Here is a 26567-nt window from a genome sequence, read left to right as displayed (position 1 = left end):
ATTAATCTAAGTGAAAGCACATAGACTAATCCTATCAAACATGCATTCAAGCCCTAGAAAGCTAGTCAATCATACATGTTTAACGCAATAAGCATCTAGAAAGGCTATCAATTCAAATGTGCAACTTAGTATGAAAAAGTCCACCTAATTGCAATCTTCTTTGATTAAATTCGGTTTTTGTACAAAACCTTTACTACTTATTGATTCAAGAACACAAAACCAAAAAGTTGATTCATGTTCTTAAATTCGTAGCACCAATTATATAAAAACCCTAGGTGTTTGCAACCACATAAGATTAAAATACAAAAGTTATCTATCATGCAAATTTAATCAAACACTCACACATAAGCAACCATAAATCGCAAAACGTGAATCTGAAAATTAACAATTAATCATAGAATTTCAGAATTCGAAACTTGTTCAAACACATGTGTCAACTAGGGCATAACCAACGAAAATTACAAAGCAAAGGTTACAAGGAGAATCGGATTACACCGTGATGAAGATGGGATGAATGGTCTCTTGAATTTCGAAAGCAATCTTCAAGGATGGTGATGGATGATGTGCACGGCTTGTCTTCTTCTTCCTTGGCCTTGCTTGAACTTCGTGGTTGCCCTAGAGGATGGAGAAGAACACGGCTAAGCTAGAGAGAGTTTTCTGATTTTTTCTAAAGTTGTAAAACGCAAAAGTGGGGAACCCTTGACGTTGAGAATGTGTGAGAATATATAGTGGACGCCTCTTTGCTTTCCAAGCCGTGTAAACCTCTTAATATCCCAAGGAATTAATCTGAAAATGCCACATAATTTCCTCCAATAATAGCTTGCCAAATAAGCCCTATGACATGGTTCAACCAATCACAAAACTCCATTTTAATTCCCTAATATTTTGGCCGAAATATATAAAGATATATTCTGATTTTGTAGTTCAATTTCGGCCAAACTTCCTTAGAGAATATAGGGAACGAACCTAGACTCCTTTTTGGCCGTTTCTTGGTCTCCACACATTGGCTTTCCTTAAAACTCTCCCCTAGAATCTCTCTTTGCCGAATTCTCTAGGGTTTCTTCATGAATATCACGGCAATTCCTTCTTTTCCTCTTGGTTTGGACGGCAAAAGATCTTCTAGGGTTTATCTCTTGATGTATTTCCATAAAAATAGCCCTAGAAAATCTCCCTAGAATATCTCCTTTTAATTTCTGATTTTTGGACGCCAACTCCTTGTTTCTCTCTTCATTTTGGACGGCAAAACTCTCCTAGGGTTTATTCCATGCGTCACAAACCCTAATCTCTTGGGCCATGATGGGCCATGATCCATTTTGCCGAAAATTCAAAGTGCTCTTGGGCTTCGTTGCTTCATCTTCAAGCCTTCTTATTTTCCAACGCAAAACACTTCATTTTCTTCATTTCTTTTCATAGTTACGTTGGAAACTTCATTGGTAAGCTCTCCTCCATTTCGCAGGGTTTCCTGGTTGCACTAGGAAAGCTTGTTTCTTCATTTCTGCTCAAATGTGTGGGCCGTTATCTCTCATATTTGTTCGTCTTGATGTTCGCAGGCTCCTCTTTCCATTCGTGCGTTCATTTCCACTTTTTAGCTCGGAGGTCCTGAAAATAGAAACTAGTATGAGAAATAGAAACTTTCCTAATTTGAAAAATAGCAACTTACCAAAAATGAAAAATAGAAAGTTACTAAAATGAAAAAAATAGAAACTTGCCAGAAATGAGAAATGAAAACTACAAGAATAGAAACTTTCTAAAAATGGAAAATAGAAACTAAGAAAAATGGAAAGTTTCTACAAATAGGAACTTTTCCAATCAAAGAATGGAAACTTTCCTAAACAGAGTTTTACTAAGGAAATGACGCAAGAAATGTAAGGAAATGCAGTTAAAACGTCGCATTAAAATGCTCCTATCATTATCTGCTAATAAGATTTTACCTTCAGTGGTTCAGGCACCAGAACTTGAACTTAAACCTCTACCAGACCACTTGAAGTATGTCTACTTAGGAGACAAGGAGACTTTACCAGTGATTGTGTCCTCCTCTCTTACTTCGTCTCAAGAGGAGAGATTGGTGGAGATGTTGAAGCAACACAAGACCGCCATAGGATGGACGTTGGCGGATATCAAGGGAATAAGCCCTACTACTTGCGTCCATAGAATACTTCTTGAGGAGGGGACAAAACCCACTAGAGAGGCTCAACGTCGTCTCAACCCTCCTATGATGGAAGTTGTGAAGAAGGAGGTCATCAAACTCCTTGATTGTGGGGTGATCTACCCTATCTCAGACTCCAAGTGGGTCTCTCCAGTTCAGGTTGTGCCCAAGAAATCTGGGGTAACTGTGGTGAAAAATGCTGAGAACGAACTGGTGCCCCAAAGGACAGTCACAGGCCACAGAGTTTGCATTGATTATAGGAAGCTCAACGCAACAACAAGGAAAGATCACTTTCCTCTTCCATTCATTGATCAGATGCTTGAGCGTTTGGCTGGCCATGATTACTACTGCTTCTTGGATGGCTACTCAGGCTACAATCAGATTGCCATAGCCAATGAAGACCAAGAGAAGACAACCTTCACTTGCCCCTTTGGGACGTTTGCCTATCGACGTATGCCCTTTGGACTTTGCAACGCCCCAGGTACCTTTCAGAGGTGTATGGTAAGTATCTTTTCAGATTACATTGAGAAAATCATAGAAGTATTCATGGATGACTTTTCAGTTTTTGGAAAGAATTTTGATGATTGTCTTAATAATCTGGAAATAATTCTAAAACGTTGCATGGAAACTAACCTTGTGCTTAATTGGGAGAAATGCCATTTTATGGTTAAACAAGGAATAGTTCTAGGACATATTGTCTCTGCTAGGGGAATAGAGGTTGATAAGGCCAAGGTTGATATTGTGCGTTACTTACCCTCTCCCACTTCTGTGAGAGAGATTCGTTCTTTCCTTGGCCATGCAGGTTTTTATAGGAGGTTTATCAAGGACTTCTCCAAGATTTCGAGACCTCTATGTCAACTACTCCAGAAGGATGTACCGTTTCACTTTGACAAGGAATGTCAAGATGCTTTTGACAAGCTTAAGGAGTTGTTGACGTCAGCCCCCATCATGCTACCTCCAGATTGGTCCTTGCCCTTTGAGTTGATGTGTGATGCCTCTGACTATGCAGTTGGAGCTGTTTTGGGGCAAAGGAAGGACAAACGACCCTATGCCATCTACTACGCTTCAAGGACTCTGAATGATGCACAAATGAATTACTCTACCACAGAGAAAGAGCTCCTTGCAGTTGTCTTTGCCCTTGAAAAGTTTTGTTCCTACTTACTTGGTACCAAGGTGATTATTTATACTGACCATGCAGCTTTGAAGTACTTGATGACCAAGAAGGAGGCGAAACCAAGGCTTATCAGATGGGTCCTACTCTTACAAGAGTTTGACGTTGAAATCAAGGACAAGAAGGGTAGTGAAAACGTGGTAGCTGACCACTTGAGTCGTTTGGTGCATGCAGAAGACCCTCTCCCTTTGGTGGAGACGTTTCCAGATGAGCAGCTCTTTGGACTTCAGGTAAGTGAACCATGGTATGCTGATATTGTGAACTATATTGTTTCTAGGAAGATTCCTGATACCATGTCACGTGCTCATAGAGATAGGCTTAAGAAAACTGTTAAGCAATATGTTTGGGATGAACCTTATTTGTGGAAACATTGCTCTGATCAACTGATTAGGAGATGTGTGCCTGAACATGAACATAATGCCATACTTTCTTTTTGCCATTCTAAAGCATGTGGGGGTCACTTTGGGTCTAAAAAGACTGCGTTTAAGGTGTTAGAGTCTGGGTTCTTTTGGCCAACGTTATTTAAGGATGCACATGCTTATTGTTTGACTTGTGATCGATGCCAAAGAACAGGAAATTTAAGCTCTAGAGATCAAATGCCATTGTCTAATATCATAACTGTTGAAATATTTGATGTCTGGGGTATAGATTTCATGGGACCCTTCCCTTCATCTTTTGGGTATTTATATATCTTACTTGCAGTGGACTATGTTTCCAAATGGGTGGAAGCAAAGGCCACTCGAACTAATGACTCTAAGGTTGTTGCAGATTTTATCAAGTCTAACATCTTTAGCAGGTTTGGAATGCCTAGAGTTCTCATTAGTGATGGAGGATCCCATTTTTGCAATCGGACGATTGAGGCCTTGTTGAAGAAATATGATGTTACACATAAGGTTTCTACACCTTATCACCCCCAAACTAGTGGGCAGGCTGAAGTCTCAAATCGTCAGATCAAGGGGATATTGGAAAAGACTGTGAACCCTAACAGGAAGGATTGGTCCCTACGCCTGGAGGATGCTTTGTGGGCCTACAGAACTGCATATAAGACTCCCATAGGTATGTCCCCATATCGAATTGTCTATGGAAAACCTTGCCAGTTACCTGTGGAGTTAGAGCACAAAGCTTGGTGGGCTGTGAAGCAGTTCAACATGGATCATGATGAAGCTGGGCTTCATAGGAAGCTGCAGTTGCAAGAGTTAGAGGAGATTAGGAATGATGCTTTCGAAAGTGCCAACATTTATAAAGAAAAGAGTAAGGCATTCCATGATAAAATGATTCGAAGGAAGACTTTTGTTGTGGGTCAAAAAGTTCTTCTCTTCCATTCTCGTCTCAAACTCTTCCCAGGTAAACTTCATTCTCGTTGGATTGGACCTTTTGTTATCACTAATGTGTTTTCTCATGGAGCTGTGCAGATAAAGAGTGAACAAACAGGTAACGAGTTCAAAGTGAATGGCCATCGCTTGAAGCCTTACTATGAGGCGTTTGTGGAACACGAAGTGGAGGAAGTACCCCTCCAAAACGTTCCACCTCTTGAGGATTAAATGGAGGTACAAGTCTAGGCTGAAAGACTATAAACATTAAGCGCTGCTTGGGAGGCAACCCAATTCAGAAGTAGCTGTGGAGGAGCCTTCAACGCAGATTTGCTCTTTTTCCTCCCTACTTCTTTATTTTATTGTCACGCCCCTGATTTTTAACACAATTAAAAATCGATATATAACCCCATAATTATACATGCGTGAACGTTCAGCCATCAATACCAAATACCTGGAAAACTTTTTCCCTTTATACAACATACATATTGATGCCCTGAACCCACTATGTCAATATTGACCCGCCCACAGAGTCATATATTACATAAGCTTACGAATTAAATTGTCAACAACAAGATAAAACGCAAAAGCTCCTCAGAGTTTACTACATAGCGGAAGTCATAACAATGGCAAAACCAAACAAGTTTGCTTCCTACCAGTTCTGCTGCCAACAAGCTACCTCAGCTTCAGCCCCGATTATCCTACCCTGCAGGATTAACCCCTACACCGTTGGAATGGTGCACCGGGTTGTCACACAACAAACCCGGTAAGCTTTTGCAAGCCCGTATGAGTAACTCGAAACAACTCACACCAAATCACAACCACAACCACACTTAAAAAAAACAAATTAAGTAAAATCAATAATCCCTGCATTGAAACTTAGTTCAGGAGATCACATCCGAACAACAATCCAAAAAGCAGTAATCCCTGCATATAACTTAGTTCAGGAGATCACATCAGAACAACAATCCAAAAAGCAGTAATCCCTGCATATAACTTAGTTCAGGAGATCACATTAAAACAACAATCCAAAAAGCAGTAATCCCTGCATATAACTTAGTTCAGGAGATCACATCAGAACAACAATCCAAAAAGCAGTAATCCCTGCATATAACTTAGTTCAGGAGATCACATTAAAACAATCGATAAAATCATAGTAATCCCTGCATAGAAATTTAGTTCAGGAGATTACATTAAAACAAACAATCTCAGTTTAAACATTATTCTCAAAACAACTCACACTTGAATTCTATCAAAATAACATAGAAAGCAACTCACACCTTGATTTCTATCAATCGTACCATAACGTACCATAGAAAACAACTCACACTTGAATTCTATCAAAATAACATAGAAAGCAACTCACACCTTGATTTCTATCAATCGTACCATAACGTACCATAGAAAACAACTCACACTTGAATTCTATCAAAATAACCTAGAAAGCAACTCACACCTTGATTTCTATCAATCGTACCAAAACGTACCAATTCGTACCAAGTCGTTAATAAGGAAAACAACTTACACCTTGTCCCCTTAAAAACCGTTAATAAGGGAGCAACTCACACTTTATTCCCTAAAAACACGTAATGTCATGAGTTATCAATAACCAATTCCCGTTACCCCATGAATTACCTAGATGGCAGACAGACTAGAGCTCTAACTGAACGTAACCACTCGTCCGGCCAAAGACGTGATTACCTGATATTCTGCCCAAGGTCATAGACCTTCGTTCCTCGGGCCGCACAGTCCCTTGGAGCAAATCATTAAAACAGTCGCACATGACTCAAAAACATTACACATATCTCACGCTTTTCAAAACAATCGAAATCGACATTTCCATAATCATTGTTTTCCGAAAAGCCACAAAACAATAAAAGGCATCATTTCATGCATATTGTTTTCATACACAAATCTCAACGCTTTTCAAAACAAATCGAATCAACAATTCCAAGTCATTTGTTTTCCAAAAGCCACAACCCAAAACAATAAAACGCATCATTCATGCCTATTGTTTTCATAAATCCACAACCCACTAAAACATATAATTTGCAGTTAAATCAATAACTCACAAAACGATAAGGTGTTCCGTTCCAAAATGAACCTTGTGAGATTACTCACCTCGAAACTCCCGCTGCGTCTTCAATACAGAACAAAGCAGCCAATCACAATAGCCGTCCAAAGAATACTTCGTCAAGTACCTAAGGAAACACAACTCTGATTCAGTTAACGAATCACAAGGAATAACGTTCGAAACCCTAAATCGAACCAAAATTCCCAAGGTGACGCCAATCAAGGCGAAACCACATCCGAGACCTCCCAAAGTCTCCAGAACACTTCCACGATCGATGTGTCCAAGCCACAAGTCGATCCGATGCTTAAATCCTCACGGATCGAAACATCGAACGGTCCGAAACCGTAAAAATCACAACATGTTCATACGATCTCCAAAAATTACAAACAATATATCGAAATGCTCGTATCGACGAGTAGATCGAACTCAGGAACAGAAACTATCCCTGAGGTGGCCGGAAACCGCCGGAAAACACCACCACAGTGGCGGCACCGCCGCCAAACCAAACTCGGAATTTGACAAAACTTCCAACACCAAAGTTCTTCATCTCAACCCCAATTTCAACTTTCATAACTACAACAAAGTCCAATTATAAACCAATCGATCGAATTTTACCTTAGAACAAACCGGACCGATTGAAACCCTAGAGTTTCAATTCCAAAATTCGGCCTCCACGAGTTGAATCGATGCAAGCCACCTTGTGGGAAGCATCAACGTCCTCCAAGCTCCAAAAGCCCTCAAGAACCACCGGCAAAGGTGGCCGGAATCTCCGACTCCGATCAAGGCGATTTCATCCCCGAAGCGGCTTCTTCTCGGCCTTGCAGCGCCGCCTACGGTGCTTCCCACGACGAACTACCACCACAGACGTGTAGAGAGGACTGAGGCGAGCAGGATTCCCTTTGGAATCGCGTCGATTGGTGGCCGGAGGAGGGAGAACGACGCCGGCGAATTGGAGGGGCGAAACCGGGCTCGGGAGAGCTGGGTTTCCCAAAATGGAAACCTGGCCTTCTTTGCAATTTCCGGAAATTTTTGTCCTTTTATACCAAAATGGAAAGTTTTTTCCGAAGCCCATAACTTCTTCATACGAACTCCGATTCTCGCGTTCCGCATGTCCACGAACTCGTATCGATGCGCTCTACAACTTTCGTGAAGGAAGTTTTCGGAGAATCTCAACACTTCAAAAGTCAACCTTTGCAAACCCCCTAAAGTCATACTTTCCGAATAAAAATTCGTCCGAAATACTTCCACTCCATCCACGAGCCACAAAACCGTCCGATAACCACAATTTAATTTCCGGAAAATCCTCGGAAAATAAATACGAAATTCCGGGGCATCACATTCCACCCCCCTTAAAGAAATTTCGTCCCGAAATTTAAACGTACCACACCCACAAGTACGAATAAACTCATCCCCAAAGATCCAATTCTCATTCCTCAGCAACCTGTTCTTGCCTCATTGTTCAACATACCTAGATCAACAATAGATACAGGTACCCTACCTAGTATCACAATTCTAGGAATCTTTACCACACCGCTCGGTGGTAACCCAATCATTTCATGGATCTCGTCCTCGTACACTATCCAATAAAGACTCTGTGACTGTAGCACTACGCACAGATCACACAAGAGTCCAGAATCCTGTTATCACACAGTATCTGCATCATATCATTAATAATGCAAACCTTGCATTACAAGAATTGAAAATGAAACTTTCATTTCAACTCTAATCGAGCCTACATATCACAACTTAATAAGTGTCTACCCAACCTGGGGACACAAAATCAAGCTAAGGTCTAGCCCCGCCTGACCCACACATAAATCATCGCCTGTCATTGTAATCACAATCAAAATGGTATAGACCCTCTACTACCACAACAATGAAGGATGCATCACACCACAAGCCACACTCAAAGTCTAACTCTAGACAACAGGGAAAACCCAACACAAGGAAAGAAGTACACAACTATCACACATCATTCTAGCAACCCAAGTAGAAATAGATAAGGTACCTTCTAACCCTCCATATCCTTTCCACCGAAAGGACAACATAAGTCACCGCTGTGACAATGTTCTATTTGCTAACTTAACCATCAAGAAGCAATTCAAGTCTCATCTAGACAATAAAGGAAGAATACTCTCGGAATTCTCCTATAATTACATACTTATGAGTCCCCAGCAACCTCGACCGTTACTCCCATAAACTATCATGGCAGACAGACAATAACTCTGACTGACATTGTAACCACTCGTCCGGCCAAGGACGTGATTACCGATAACATGCCTTTGTCACCACTTGTGACCATCTGTGATTCAATCTCGATCACCATCTGAGATCAGTCACCGTCTATGACTCAATATATCACCATCTGTGATCAGTCACTATCTGTGACTCAATATATCACAATCTGTGATCAGTCACCATCTGTGACTCAATATCGATCACCATCTGTGATCAGTCACCATCTGTGACTCAATATCGATCACCATCTGTGATCAGTCACCATATGTGACTCAATATCAATCACCATCTGTGATCAGTCACCATCTGTGACTCAATATCAATCACCATCTGTGATCAGTCACCATCTGTGACTCAATATCAATCACCATCTGTGATCAGTCACCATCTGTGACTCAATATATCACCATCTGTGATCAGTCACCATCTGTGACTCAATATATCACAATCTGTGATCAGTCACCATCTGTGACTCAATATATCACCATCTGTGATCAGTCACCATCTGTGACTCAATATATCACAATCTGTGATCAGTCACCATCTGTGACTCAATATATCACCATCTGTGATCAGTCACCATCTGTGACTCAATATCAATCACCATCTGTGATCAGTCACCATCTGTGACTCAATATCAATCACCATCTGTGATCAGTCACCATCTGTGACTCAATATATCACCATCTGTGATCAGTCACCATCTGTGACTCAATATATCACCATCTGAGATCAGTCACCATCTGTGACTCAATATATCACCATCTGTGATCAGTCACCATCTGTGACTCAATATATCACCATCTGTGATCAGTCACTTCAACCTAGACACGATATACACATAGCTCACACCTACGGCCATCAATTCCATAATCTTCCATATCGTGCCTACATAAGTCGACTGGTGACTACAGCCTCATGCTTAGATTCTCAACTAGCGTTCCATTACACAAATTAAATCAAACAAGACTTCCTCAAGCAATGTTTGATGCCATTCTAACGTCCTACGGCGAATCCCAAACCACGCTCATTTCCTCCCCATTAAGAGCCTTTGTCATCAACATGACATCAAAGGTGAAAACAATAAATCACCTTCCTATCCTCGCACAGAGTACAATCGTCATCACTATGATCTTCAAGATAAGTCAAGCCAACAATCAATCAAATCAAGAAGAAAACAAGGTAATCACAATTCAAAACAAGCAAGACAATTCATAGTAACCCCTGCGTGCAAATTTAGTTCAGGAAGTCACATTAGGTCAAACAATTCAAGTCAAAGTAGTCATCGTAATCCCACACTCTGACGTCTGTAGGTAGCCCCGACCATCACAGCAGTCATCTCGATTATTGTTAACTTAATAACAATTCAGCTCCGCTACCGAGCTGTCATCACACTGATCATTCACAATAGGTGTAGTAGGCTGCACAACGTGCGATGCCTCCACCTCATCCTTAAAAATCTCCTCAACAAGAGGAAGAATCCTGCCCCTACCTCGGGCCCTACCCCTACCTCTGGGTCTACCCCGACCCCTAGCTTTGCCTCCTGGTAATCCATCACCCAAGGAGCATAGCACACTTGGTTAATACTTGCAAAATCTCCAAACGCAAGTATAAGTCAACGCTATGACTAAATCAACCACAACACCACGTCAGGGAAACAATCCCATCCCTCATGTCAAACCAGAGTTAAATCTAAAGGTCCTCAATCCTCAAAAGATTCTAACTCCTAGAAGCTACTCTAAGCTCCTACACTTTGTTCACTGAGCCAACACTGCCCTGAAGACTCACATTCCAACTCTCACTGCATACCCAATGACTATATCAATACCGAAGAGCATCAGATGGGGATCCGCTGCAGACGGGCCATCACTCGAGGAGTATTGATTGTCACCAAATATGCACCTTACGCTCTGATACCATTCTGTCACGCCCCTGATTTTTAACACAATTAAAAATCGATATATAACCCCATAATTATACATGCGTGAACGTTCAGCCATCAATACCAAATACCTGGAAAACTTTTTCCCTTTATACAACATACATATTGATGCCCTGAACCCACTATGTCAATATTGACCCGCCCACAGAGTCATATATTACATAAGCTTACGAATTAAATTGTCAACAACAAGATAAAACGCAAAAGCTCCTCAGAGTTTACTACATAGCGGAAGTCATAACAATGGCAAAACCAAACAAGTTTGCTTCCTACCAGTTCTGCTGCCAACAAGCTACCTCAGCTTCAGCCCCGATTATCCTACCCTGCAGGATTAACCCCTACACCGTTGGAATGGTGCACCGGGTTGTCACACAACAAACCCGGTAAGCTTTTGCAAGCCCGTATGAGTAACTCGAAACAACTCACACCAAATCACAACCACAACCACACTTAAAAAAAAACAAATTAAGTAAAATCAATAATCCCTGCATTGAAACTTAGTTCAGGAGATCACATCCGAACAACAATCCAAAAAGCAGTAATCCCTGCATATAACTTAGTTCAGGAGATCACATCAGAACAACAATCCAAAAAGCAGTAATCCCTGCATATAACTTAGTTCAGGAGATCACATTAAAACAACAATCCAAAAAGCAGTAATCCCTGCATATAACTTAGTTCAGGAGATCACATCAGAACAACAATCCAAAAAGCAGTAATCCCTGCATATAACTTAGTTCAGGAGATCACATTAAAACAATCGATAAAATCATAGTAATCCCTGCATAGAAATTTAGTTCAGGAGATTACATTAAAACAAACAATCTCAGTTTAAACATTATTCTCAAAACAACTCACACTTGAATTCTATCAAAATAACATAGAAAGCAACTCACACCTTGATTTCTATCAATCGTACCATAACGTACCATAGAAAACAACTCACACTTGAATTCTATCAAAATAACATAGAAAGCAACTCACACCTTGATTTCTATCAATCGTACCATAACGTACCATAGAAAACAACTCACACTTGAATTCTATCAAAATAACCTAGAAAGCAACTCACACCTTGATTTCTATCAATCGTACCAAAACGTACCAATTCGTACCAAGTCGTTAATAAGGAAAACAACTTACACCTTGTCCCCTTAAAAACCGTTAATAAGGGAGCAACTCACACTTTATTCCCTAAAAACACGTAATGTCATGAGTTATCAATAACCAATTCCCGTTACCCCATGAATTACCTAGATGGCAGACAGACTAGAGCTCTAACTGAACGTAACCACTCGTCCGGCCAAAGACGTGATTACCTGATATTCTGCCCAAGGTCATAGACCTTCGTTCCTCGGGCCGCACAGTCCCTTGGAGCAAATCATTAAAACAGTCGCACATGACTCAAAAACATTACACATATCTCACGCTTTTCAAAACAATCGAAATCGACATTTCCATAATCATTGTTTTCCGAAAAGCCACAAAACAATAAAAGGCATCATTTCATGCATATTGTTTTCATACACAAATCTCAACGCTTTTCAAAACAAATCGAATCAACAATTCCAAGTCATTTGTTTTCCAAAAGCCACAACCCAAAACAATAAAACGCATCATTCATGCCTATTGTTTTCATAAATCCACAACCCACTAAAACATATAATTTGCAGTTAAATCAATAACTCACAAAACGATAAGGTGTTCCGTTCCAAAATGAACCTTGTGAGATTACTCACCTCGAAACTCCCGCTGCGTCTTCAATACAGAACAAAGCAGCCAATCACAATAGCCGTCCAAAGAATACTTCGTCAAGTACCTAAGGAAACACAACTCTGATTCAGTTAACGAATCACAAGGAATAACGTTCGAAACCCTAAATCGAACCAAAATTCCCAAGGTGACGCCAATCAAGGCGAAACCACATCCGAGACCTCCCAAAGTCTCCAGAACACTTCCACGATCGATGTGTCCAAGCCACAAGTCGATCCGATGCTTAAATCCTCACGGATCGAAACATCGAACGGTCCGAAACCGTAAAAATCACAACATGTTCATACGATCTCCAAAAATTACAAACAATATATCGAAATGCTCGTATCGACGAGTAGATCGAACTCAGGAACAGAAACTATCCCTGAGGTGGCCGGAAACCGCCGGAAAACACCACCACAGTGGCGGCACCGCCGCCAAACCAAACTCGGAATTTGACAAAACTTCCAACACCAAAGTTCTTCATCTCAACCCCAATTTCAACTTTCATAACTACAACAAAGTCCAATTATAAACCAATCGATCGAATTTTACCTTAGAACAAACCGGACCGATTGAAACCCTAGAGTTTCAATTCCAAAATTCGGCCTCCACGAGTTGAATCGATGCAAGCCACCTTGTGGGAAGCATCAACGTCCTCCAAGCTCCAAAAGCCCTCAAGAACCACCGGCAAAGGTGGCCGGAATCTCCGACTCCGATCAAGGCGATTTCATCCCCGAAGCGGCTTCTTCTCGGCCTTGCAGCGCCGCCTACGGTGCTTCCCACGACGAACTACCACCACAGACGTGTAGAGAGGACTGAGGCGAGCAGGATTCCCTTTGGAATCGCGTCGATTGGTGGCCGGAGGAGGGAGAACGACGCCGGCGAATTGGAGGGGCGAAACCGGGCTCGGGAGAGCTGGGTTTCCCAAAATGGAAACCTGGCCTTCTTTGCAATTTCCGGAAATTTTTGTCCTTTTATACCAAAATGGAAAGTTTTTTCCGAAGCCCATAACTTCTTCATACGAACTCCGATTCTCGCGTTCCGCATGTCCACGAACTCGTATCGATGCGCTCTACAACTTTCGTGAAGGAAGTTTTCGGAGAATCTCAACACTTCAAAAGTCAACCTTTGCAAACCCCCTAAAGTCATACTTTCCGAATAAAAATTCGTCCGAAATACTTCCACTCCATCCACGAGCCACAAAACCGTCCGATAACCACAATTTAATTTCCGGAAAATCCTCGGAAAATAAATACGAAATTCCGGGGCATCACATTCCACCCCCCTTAAAGAAATTTCGTCCCGAAATTTAAACGTACCACACCCACAAGTACGAATAAACTCATCCCCAAAGATCCAATTCTCATTCCTCAGCAACCTGTTCTTGCCTCATTGTTCAACATACCTAGATCAACAATAGATACAGGTACCCTACCTAGTATCACAATTCTAGGAATCTTTACCACACCGCTCGGTGGTAACCCAATCATTTCATGGATCTCGTCCTCGTACACTATCCAATAAAGACTCTGTGACTGTAGCACTACGCACAGATCACACAAGAGTCCAGAATCCTGTTATCACACAGTATCTGCATCATATCATTAATAATGCAAACCTTGCATTACAAGAATTGAAAATGAAACTTTCATTTCAACTCTAATCGAGCCTACATATCACAACTTAATAAGTGTCTACCCAACCTGGGGACACAAAATCAAGCTAAGGTCTAGCCCCGCCTGACCCACACATAAATCATCGCCTGTCATTGTAATCACAATCAAAATGGTATAGACCCTCTACTACCACAACAATGAAGGATGCATCACACCACAAGCCACACTCAAAGTCTAACTCTAGACAACAGGGAAAACCCAACACAAGGAAAGAAGTACACAACTATCACACATCATTCTAGCAACCCAAGTAGAAATAGATAAGGTACCTTCTAACCCTCCATATCCTTTCCACCGAAAGGACAACATAAGTCACCGCTGTGACAATGTTCTATTTGCTAACTTAACCATCAAGAAGCAATTCAAGTCTCATCTAGACAATAAAGGAAGAATACTCTCGGAATTCTCCTATAATTACATACTTATGAGTCCCCAGCAACCTCGACCGTTACTCCCATAAACTATCATGGCAGACAGACAATAACTCTGACTGACATTGTAACCACTCGTCCGGCCAAGGACGTGATTACCGATAACATGCCTTTGTCACCACTTGTGACCATCTGTGATTCAATCTCGATCACCATCTGAGATCAGTCACCGTCTATGACTCAATATATCACCATCTGTGATCAGTCACTATCTGTGACTCAATATATCACAATCTGTGATCAGTCACCATCTGTGACTCAATATCGATCACCATCTGTGATCAGTCACCATCTGTGACTCAATATCGATCACCATCTGTGATCAGTCACCATATGTGACTCAATATCAATCACCATCTGTGATCAGTCACCATCTGTGACTCAATATCAATCACCATCTGTGATCAGTCACCATCTGTGACTCAATATCAATCACCATCTGTGATCAGTCACCATCTGTGACTCAATATATCACCATCTGTGATCAGTCACCATCTGTGACTCAATATATCACAATCTGTGATCAGTCACCATCTGTGACTCAATATATCACCATCTGTGATCAGTCACCATCTGTGACTCAATATATCACAATCTGTGATCAGTCACCATCTGTGACTCAATATATCACCATCTGTGATCAGTCACCATCTGTGACTCAATATCAATCACCATCTGTGATCAGTCACCATCTGTGACTCAATATCAATCACCATCTGTGATCAGTCACCATCTGTGACTCAATATATCACCATCTGTGATCAGTCACCATCTGTGACTCAATATATCACCATCTGAGATCAGTCACCATCTGTGACTCAATATATCACCATCTGTGATCAGTCACCATCTGTGACTCAATATATCACCATCTGTGATCAGTCACTTCAACCTAGACACGATATACACATAGCTCACACCTACGGCCATCAATTCCATAATCTTCCATATCGTGCCTACATAAGTCGACTGGTGACTACAGCCTCATGCTTAGATTCTCAACTAGCGTTCCATTACACAAATTAAATCAAACAAGACTTCCTCAAGCAATGTTTGATGCCATTCTAACGTCCTACGGCGAATCCCAAACCACGCTCATTTCCTCCCCATTAAGAGCCTTTGTCATCAACATGACATCAAAGGTGAAAACAATAAATCACCTTCCTATCCTCGCACAGAGTACAATCGTCATCACTATGATCTTCAAGATAAGTCAAGCCAACAATCAATCAAATCAAGAAGAAAACAAGGTAATCACAATTCAAAACAAGCAAGACAATTCATAGTAACCCCTGCGTGCAAATTTAGTTCAGGAAGTCACATTAGGTCAAACAATTCAAGTCAAAGTAGTCATCGTAATCCCACACTCTGACGTCTGTAGGTAGCCCCGACCATCACAGCAGTCATCTCGATTATTGTTAACTTAATAACAATTCAGCTCCGCTACCGAGCTGTCATCACACTGATCATTCACAATAGGTGTAGTAGGCTGCACAACGTGCGATGCCTCCACCTCATCCTTAAAAATCTCCTCAACAAGAGGAAGAATCCTGCCCCTACCTCGGGCCCTACCCCTACCTCTGGGTCTACCCCGACCCCTAGCTTTGCCTCCTGGTAATCCATCACCCAAGGAGCATAGCACACTTGGTTAATACTTGCAAAATCTCCAAACGCAAGTATAAGTCAACGCTATGACTAAATCAACCACAACACCACGTCAGGGAAACAATCCCATCCCTCATGTCAAACCAGAGTTAAATCTAAAGGTCCTCAATCCTCAAAAGATTCTAACTCCTAGAAGCTACTCTAAGCTCCTACACTTTGTTCACTGAGCCAACACTGCCCTGAAGACTCACATTCCAACTCTCACTGCATACCCAATGACTATATCAATACCGAAGAGCATCAGATGGGGATCCGCTGCAGACGGGCCATCACTCGAGGAGTATTGATTGTCACCAAATATGCACCTTACGCTCTGATACCATTCTGTCACGCCCCTGATTTTTAACACAATTAAAAATCGATATATAACCCCATAATTATACATGCGTGAACGTTCAGCCATCAATACCAAATACCTGGAAAACTTTTTCCCTTTATACAACATACATATTGATGCCCTGAACCCACTATGTCAATATTGACCCGCCCACAGAGTCATATATTACATAAGCTTACGAATTAAATTGTCAACAACAAGATAAAACGCAAAAGCTCCTCAGAGTTTACTACATAGCGGAAGTCATAACAATGGCAAAACCAAACAAGTTTGCTTCCTACCAGTTCTGCTGCCAACAAGCTACCTCAGCTTCAGCCCCGATTATCCTACCCTGCAGGATTAACCCCTACACCGTTGGAATGGTGCACCGGGTTGTCACACAACAAACCCGGTAAGCTTTTGCAAGCCCGTATGAGTAACTCGAAACAACTCACACCAAATCACAACCACAACCACACTTAAAAAAAAACAAATTAAGTAAAATCAATAATCCCTGCATTGAAACTTAGTTCAGGAGATCACATCCGAACAACAATCCAAAAAGCAGTAATCCCTGCATATAACTTAGTTCAGGAGATCACATCAGAACAACAATCCAAAAAGCAGTAATCCCTGCATATAACTTAGTTCAGGAGATCACATTAAAACAACAATCCAAAAAGCAGTAATCCCTGCATATAACTTAGTTCAGGAGATCACATCAGAACAACAATCCAAAAAGCAGTAATCCCTGCATATAACTTAGTTCAGGAGATCACATTAAAACAATCGATAAAATCATAGTAATCCCTGCATAGAAATTTAGTTCAGGAGATTACATTAAAACAAACAATCTCAGTTTAAACATTATTCTCAAAACAACTCACACTTGAATTCTATCAAAATAACATAGAAAGCAACTCACACCTTGATTTCTATCAATCGTACCATAACGTACCATAGAAAACAACTCACACTTGAATTCTATCAAAATAACATAGAAAGCAACTCACACCTTGATTTCTATCAATCGTACCATAACGTACCATAGAAAACAACTCACACTTGAATTCTATCAAAATAACCTAGAAAGCAACTCACACCTTGATTTCTATCAATCGTACCAAAACGTACCAATTCGTACCAAGTCGTTAATAAGGAAAACAACTTACACCTTGTCCCCTTAAAAACCGTTAATAAGGGAGCAACTCACACTTTATTCCCTAAAAACACGTAATGTCATGAGTTATCAATAACCAATTCCCGTTACCCCATGAATTACCTAGATGGCAGACAGACTAGAGCTCTAACTGAACGTAACCACTCGTCCGGCCAAAGACGTGATTACCTGATATTCTGCCCAAGGTCATAGACCTTCGTTCCTCGGGCCGCACAGTCCCTTGGAGCAAATCATTAAAACAGTCGCACATGACTCAAAAACATTACACATATCTCACGCTTTTCAAAACAATCGAAATCGACATTTCCATAATCATTGTTTTCCGAAAAGCCACAAAACAATAAAAGGCATCATTTCATGCATATTGTTTTCATACACAAATCTCAACGCTTTTCAAAACAAATCGAATCAACAATTCCAAGTCATTTGTTTTCCAAAAGCCACAACCCAAAACAATAAAACGCATCATTCATGCCTATTGTTTTCATAAATCCACAACCCACTAAAACATATAATTTGCAGTTAAATCAATAACTCACAAAACGATAAGGTGTTCCGTTCCAAAATGAACCTTGTGAGATTACTCACCTCGAAACTCCCGCTGCGTCTTCAATACAGAACAAAGCAGCCAATCACAATAGCCGTCCAAAGAATACTTCGTCAAGTACCTAAGGAAACACAACTCTGATTCAGTTAACGAATCACAAGGAATAACGTTCGAAACCCTAAATCGAACCAAAATTCCCAAGGTGACGCCAATCAAGGCGAAACCACATCCGAGACCTCCCAAAGTCTCCAGAACACTTCCACGATCGATGTGTCCAAGCCACAAGTCGATCCGATGCTTAAATCCTCACGGATCGAAACATCGAACGGTCCGAAACCGTAAAAATCACAACATGTTCATACGATCTCCGAAAAATACAAACAATATATCGAAATGCTCGTATCGACGAGTAGATCGAACTCAGGAACAGAAACTATCCCTGAGGTGGCCGGAAACCGCCGGAAAACACCACCACAGTGGCGGCACCGCCGCCAAACCAAACTCGGAATTTGACAAAACTTCCAACACCAAAGTTCTTCATCTCAACCCCAATTTCAACTTTCATAACTACAACAAAGTCCAATTATAAACCAATCGATCGAATTTTACCTTAGAACAAACCGGACCGATTGAAACCCTAGAGTTTCAATTCCAAAATTCGGCCTCCACGAGTTGAATCGATGCAAGCCACCTTGTGGGAAGCATCAACGTCCTCCAAGCTCCAAAAGCCCTCAAGAACCACCGGCAAAGGTGGCCGGAATCTCCGACTCCGATCAAGGCGATTTCATCCCCGAAGCGGCTTCTTCTCGGCCTTGCAGCGCCGCCTACGGTGCTTCCCACGACGAACTACCACCACAGACGTGTAGAGAGGACTGAGGCGAGCAGGATTCCCTTTGGAATCGCGTCGATTGGTGGCCGGAGGAGGGAGAACGACGCCGGCGAATTGGAGGGGCGAAACCGGGCTCGGGAGAGCTGGGTTTCCCAAAATGGAAACCTGGCCTTCTTTGCAATTTCCGGAAATTTTTGTCCTTTTATACCAAAATGGAAAGTTTTTTCCGAAGCCCATAACTTTTTCATACGAACTCCGATTCTCGCGTTCCGCATGTCCACGAACTCGTATCGATGCGCTCTACAACTTTCGTGAAGGAAGTTTTCGGAGAATCTCAACACTTCAAAAGTCAACCTTTGCAAACCCCCTAAAGTCATACTTTCCGAATAAAAATTCGTCCGAAATACTTCCACTCCATCCACGAGCCACAAAACCGTCCGATAACCACAATTTAATTTCCGGAAAATCCTCGGAAAATAAATACGAAATTCCGGGGCATCACATTTATGCTTTTTGTTTTTCTTTGAACTTTATTTTCGTAAATCTCAACCCTATGTACTTATGTGTTCATTGCATGCTTATGATTGATTACATTGAGGACAATGCAATATTTAAGTGTGGGGGAAGGGATTTATATTTTGAGTCTTTTATTTTTGAGTCATATATTGAAAAATACAAAAAAATCGAAAAATGTCATAAAAATAAAAATTTCGTTGCTTTTGTTTTTGTTTTGAGTCTTAGGATGCCCTTTCAACTGTCTAGGATAATCCTATATCTCTGAAATCATGACTAAAAGAGGATCACGAAATTGAGATGATTTAAAATGGTATTCTTTGGTTAATTGAGATATATGAAAAATATATGCCTTGTAGTGGATATGGATCTCGTAACTTTGGTACAGAATATGAGCATGTTAAGATGAGTTTTGATTCATATAAACCCATGTGAGATAATTGTGCCCATGTCCCTTTTTCTTGGAGTGAATGAAAAATATATATTCTTAATTTCTTGGCGATGTTTTGATGATCTCATTATTCTTTCATCTTGATTGACTACTTGCCATAGATTAAGTTTGATGGACTAGAGAATGCTAGAATTCGCTCTTGTGCTTGTTGAGACGTTATATCAATACATGGCCCTGATTCTGGAAAGGATAGAGGCACCCTAGGAATTACCACCATTGCCAAATGAACCTGTGTCCCTAATTGTGCCCGTCGTGGGACTCCCCTAGATAAACCCCTTTGAGCCTACGTTAAGCCTTTTCTTTCATCACCCTTAAAATCTTTAACCTAAGCCTTAGTATAGCTATAACCCTACCCTTTGTCCTAAGGACTTAGTGGAGCTAAATTGAGACTTTACTTGAAGATTTTTGGCGTCAATATTGAAGAATAAGAAGAGGTGAAGGTTCAAGTGTGGGGGTAAACTTGTCCATGAATGAAAAATGTATGAAAAAGCCGAGAAAAAGAAAAAGAAAAAAAATGAAAATATGTAAACGGCTAAGAAAAAGAAAAGAGAATATGTTTATGGACTTTAGTACCCCATACTTAGTGATCTTGGAGTTTGCTTTGAATTGAAGGCCCACTACAGAAAAATTTGGCCTTTGTCCATTTCACGAGAGTTCAAGGGAAGTTTACAATGAAGATTGGGCCCAACATGAAGACATTAGGCCCCTTTATAACACCCCCATGGGATAGTGATGTTTTGGCATACTTGGTGAATTTCTAGAAGTCTCTCTACATTTACATGAGCTCTACTAGGTTTTTAGGACACTTTGTTAAATTCCTTACCCTTCGTTTCTTAAAACCTTGAGCCATGGCCCCATTACAACCCTTGAGAAGACCTTCTTGATCCTTAAGATGGGACAGCCCTTGATGTGGAGATGAGTTGCAAGAGTTGAACCTATGGCTTGGGTCCATCTGTGCAAGTAGTTGATATCCTTCATGAGATCTTTAACGAAAATTATACTTGTGCTTTCGTTTCTTGCATTATGTGATATACTTGCTATCTTTCACATATAATTGAGTGTATAAGCTTTTAAGCATTGTCATGATCTGAGAGAAGAAAGAGTGGATATATCTTGTGAGGAATTGAACCAAACTTGTTGAAGCATGCTTAACAGAAACCATCACCATTGTTCCAACCAAGTCCTACTTGTGTATACGTGAATTATGTGTTTTAATTAACTCTCGAATGCCTAAACATATATTCTTGGTTGAGTGCTAATCTTGGTGTTGTGAAAGTAAGAGATTGCTGAGACAAATAGTTGAAGGGCAATAGAGTCATTTTGGTTGTTTGAGTCTTTAATTTTTGTGAGTCTTAGTGTGTCTTTGTTTGATTTTGCTAAGGGACTAGCAAAAGCTAAGTGTGGGGGAATTTGATAGGAGCATTTTGATGCGACGTTTTAACTGCATTTCCCTATATTTTCTGCGCCATTTCCTTGGAAAAATCCCTGTTTTGGAAAGTTTCCATTCTTTGATTGGGAAAGTTCCTATTTGTGTAAAGTTTCTATTTTTGTAGTTTTCATTTCTCATTTCTGGCAAGTTTCCATTTTCAGTTTAGGAAAGTTTCTATTTTTCATTTTTAGTAACTTTCTATTTTTCATTTTTAGTAACTTTCTATTTTTCATTTTTAGTAAGTTTCCATTTTTCAAATTAGGTAAGTTTCTATTTTTCATACTAGTTTCTATTTTCAGGACCTCCGAGCTCAAAAGTGGAAATGAACGCACGAATGGAAAGAGGAGCTTGCGAACGTCAAGACGAACAAATATGAGAGAAAACGGCCCACACATTTGAGCAGAAATGAAGAAACAAGCTTTCCTAGTGCTACCAGGAAACCCTGCGAAATGGAGGAGAGCTTACCAATGAAGTTTCCAACGCAACTATGAAAAGAAATGAAAGAAATGAAGTGTTTTGCGTTGGAAAACAAGAAGGCTTGAAGATGAAGCAACGAAGCCCAAGAACTCTCAAGAATGAAGTGGATTTTCGGCAAATGGATCAAAGGCCCACAAAGCCCATGGAATTAGGGTTGTGACGCAATGAATGAAACCCTAGGATGTTGTTGCCGTGAAATCCCAAGAGATAAACAAGGGAAAGTAGCGTGAGAATCAAGAAGAACCTAGAAGATTACGGTTGAGATTTTCTAGGGCTATTTTTATGAGAAGAAATCTACTTGGAGACTTACCCTAGAAGGTTTTGCCGTGAAGAATGAAGAGAGAAACAAGGGAGGCAACGTAAACCCTAGCTTTGGACGGCAAAGAGATATTCTGTAGAGAGTTTTAAGGAAAGCCAAAGTGTGGAGATCAAGAAACGGCCAAAAAGGAGTCTAGATTCATCCAATATTTTCTCTAAAGATATTGTTGCCGAAATTGGTGAAGAAAATCAGAAAATATCTCTATATTTCGGCAATAATATATTCAGGGAATTAATATTGGAATTTTGTGATTGGTTGGAACACATCATAGGGCTTATGTGGAAAGCAAGCATTGGAGGAAAATTATGGAGAATTAACAAGTAATTGCCGTGAGAATTTATAGAGAATTACACGGCTTGGAGAGCAAGGATGCATCTCCTATATATACTCCCCTCTTCTCAACGTTGGGGGTCCCTCTTCTTGACGTTTTATACTTTGAGAAAAAAAAATTCAGAAAACTCTCTAGCCTAGCCGTGCTTCTCTCCATCCTCTAGGGCAACCACGAAGTGCAAGCAAGGCCAAGGAAGAAGAAGACAAGCCGTGAACACCATCCATCCTCCACCTTGAAGATTGCTTTCGAAATTCAAGAGACCACATCATCACTTCATTCATCTCACCTTCATCACGGTGTAATCCGATTCTCCTTGTAACTTTGTTTGTATTTTCGTTGGTTTTGCCCTAGTTGACACATATGTTTGAACAAGTGTTGGTTTCTGAAATTTTATGATTAATTGTTAATTTTCAGATTCATATATTGCGATTTATGGTTGCTTTTGTGTGAGTGTTTGATTAAATTTGCATGATAGAAATCTTTTGTATGATAATCTTGAATGGTTCGAAACATTTAGGGTTTTTATGTGAATGTTGCTACGAATTTAAGAACATGGATCAACTTTTTGGTTTTGTGTTCTTGAATCGAATAAGTAGTAAAGGTTTTGTACAAAAACCGAATTTAATCAAAGAAGATTGCAATTAGGTGGACTTTTTCATACTAAGTTGCACATTTGAGTTGATAGCCTTTCTAGGTGCTTATTGCGTTAAACATGTATGATTGACTAGCTTTCTAGGGCTTGAATACATGTTTGATAGGATGAGTCTATGTGCTTTCACTTAGATTAATTAGCATTGAAAGTAAAATATGGGGAATTGTTTGCTTTTAACGTTTCACATGATCAACTCCTCTTGCATGACTATGATGAACAATGATGAACTTGAATCAATTTTAATCATGACTTTCGACTTTCATCTTTGTTCTTGCATTCCATTTGTATTTTTATGTTTTTGCATTGTAATTGTTTTGTTAACTTAGTTTTATTTTCGAAAGAAACCAAAATCAAAAATACCCCCCTATTTCGTGAATAGTGTATATGTGTGAATATTATACTTTGTTTTAATTTTATTTTTTTTATTTGTTTGACAATGACAGGTGTACCCTCAATCCCCAGAATAGAACGATCCCTATTTACTTTATACTACTAATGACATTTCAGGGTTAAATTATGCGCTTGCTCAAAGCGTATCAATTGGAATTCCCAGAGTTCTGTGGAGGAGGAGGCATGTAAGGCCTTTGAAAAGATGATCCTTGGAATGAAGGCCCTTGAGGACGTTGGAAGTTCCCACCAAGAGGATTCTGAGTGTTTTCATTGTTGGTCCACTTGAAGTTGGGATGGTCCCTCCATCCAGGGTTGTAGGTATTGGAATAAGGATCATACTTAGGACGTTGAGGTCCTCCCTGATATCCACCTTGAAATCCTCCAATAGCATTTGCGGATTCCCATCCTCCATTCTCATTGAGTTGAGGGCACTGATCTGTAACATGCCCTTGCATAGAGCATACCCCACAAGCTATTGGTGCACCAATTCCCTTAGAAGTTACGACTTGGTTCATTAGGAGAGTGAGCTTGTTCAGTTGATCCTCAATGGCATTATTCCTGCCCACTTCATGCACCTTTCGAATGGAGTGCCCTATACCCTCATATTGTTGATTGTTGAGGGCACGATTCTCAATAAGTTCCTTTCCAGCTGCAGGTGACTTGTCCACAAAAGCTCCTCCAGCTGCAGCATCAAGCATTTGCCTCTCTAAGGGTAAGAGTCCCTCATAAAAGCATGTAAGTAGGGTCTCATCCTTCATCTGATGTTGAGGACATTGGGCAAGTAAGGAATTGAACCTCTCATAGTAGGCAGCATAAGACTCATCTGGGGCTTGTTCAATTCCACTGAGCTTCTTCCTGAGTGCGATGACCTTTGAAGCTGGGAAGTATTTTTCCAAGAAGGCCTTCCTCATTGTGTCCCAAGAGGTGATACGCCCAGCAGGAATCTCATATAGCCAATCTTTGGCTCTGTCAGCTAAGGAGAATGGGAATGCCTTCATCTTCAGAATATTTTCATCTGCTCCTTGTGGTTGCATGTTAGAACACACAACCTGGAATGCTCTAAGATGCTTGTGGGCGTCCTCCATAGGAAGCCCATGGAACATAGGGAGTTGATGTAATAGTCCACTCTTTAGTTCAAACTCTGCTTGTCTTCCTGCTGCAGGTGCAGGGTACACAATGCCTATAGGGGGTCCTCCCTCGACTGTTGCTGTGGATAGTTCCCTAATGGATGCCATTCTCTCTTCTTGAACTTCTTCAGGTGGTGGTGAAGGTGGTGGTGTAGAGTTAGACGAAACCACAGGTGAAGGTGAACGTGAAGGAGGAGATGGAGTAGGTGTAGGTGATGTAGATTCCTCAGAAGAATAGATTCTCTTCCCTTGCTCGTTAAACTTGTACTCCTTGAATTGCAAGGAGGAAGGTCTTCTGTACTCAAGTGTAGGAGGATTTTTCAAACGAGCGAGCCTTTCTTCAATCTCTTGTTTGGTAGGGATTTTAGAGGACTCGGACATTCATGGAATTCCTGAACAACATTAAGATGTACAAAAGTGAGTAACTTACGAAAATAAACAAAATACAAGTTAATATTTTCATACAAAAACGTCACTATTCACAATGCAACAAAAGAGACTTACAAAGTTTATACAAGTAAGAGAAGTATAAAACAAACCAATTTACACGTGAAGGTTATGTACAAGTATTTTATTTTTGTCATGGAAATGTCATAAACAAAGTTAATAACTCAATTGATTCCAAGTTGTAAGTCGAGCCCAATAGAAACCACTACTATTGGTGAGCTACGATATAGGGATAGTCGCTTAGACATAAGTCACTTTCCTTTGTTTCAGAAGGCCAGATAGCCAGATTAAGAGGTAAGTGAGAGGGAGGACTCATTTTGGTGATACTACGGAGGCTACTCCCTCATTGAGGTTTACGCCCCTATCGGCTACTTCCACATTGTGGTTTACGCACAGTCTGTAGCATCTCTGAGATCCAATTTGAACCCATCACCCAGGGTCTCAACCTAAGACACCATCTGTAATGCCCCTTACTCAGCTTGGAAATTACTCATGTGTTAAACTGTTCTCCAAGTGCTAATAAAGGCCGCCCTCAACCTCATACGACCTTAGAAAGGTACGAATGAAGGGTTAAGGCCAATATTAACAAAAGGGCCCTTGTCTACTCATACGATTTTACACACTCACAACAATTAAGTAATTAACGAAATTTATAACTCCATTTTATTTTCTTTAATTCTATTTCTTTACAAGTATAATTAGACAAAAATAAACACAAAACTTTCACACAAAACACATATACAAAACGTCACTATTTACAACAACTTTTTTTTTTTTTTTTTTTTTTTTCTTCTTTTATTTTTAAAAATTATTTTCAACACTTAGGTACGGGAACAGGGAATCTCAGAGTGCAATGGGCTGCAGCTTCCTTTCCGAGATTATGTTTAATCCAATAAACGTTAAGTGTCACAACAATTTCTTACATTTTCTTTTGTCATAAATATTATTGATATCAAATCTAATTCCAAGCGGTAAATCAAGCGGACGTGCGGCCCAAGTATAGTCGTCTAGACACTAAGTCCGTCCTACATCCTTTGGGCAACCTTACTGAAATGGCCAGGTAGGGGAGGGCGAACACAAGAGGTAGGTGATGCGGCTAAAATAGCCTCACAATTTAACCCTGCAAAATGTAGTTGTCAGTATAGGATAAG

At 40.5% G+C, this 26567-nt stretch overlaps 1 protein-coding gene across 1 annotated transcript in view; it reads left to right on the top strand.

Moving 5' to 3' along the window:
- Positions 1–26567, top strand: part of LOC133716298 (uncharacterized) — a 124643-nt gene that overhangs the window by 21554 nt on the left and 76522 nt on the right. Inside the window, exon 5 of the mRNA XM_062143003.1 lies at positions 2471–3210. Coding sequence (XP_061998987.1) covers positions 2471–3210 — 740 coding nt within the window. The remainder of the gene's footprint in view (positions 1–2470; positions 3211–26567) is intronic.

The sequence above is a fragment of the Rosa rugosa genome, chromosome 6 (assembly GCF_958449725.1).
Source record: "Rosa rugosa chromosome 6, drRosRugo1.1, whole genome shotgun sequence".
NCBI classification, from domain to species: domain Eukaryota; kingdom Viridiplantae; phylum Streptophyta; class Magnoliopsida; order Rosales; family Rosaceae; genus Rosa; species Rosa rugosa.
Note: the sequence above shows the minus strand (reverse complement) of the source record. Positions and strands in the feature narration are given on the sequence as shown.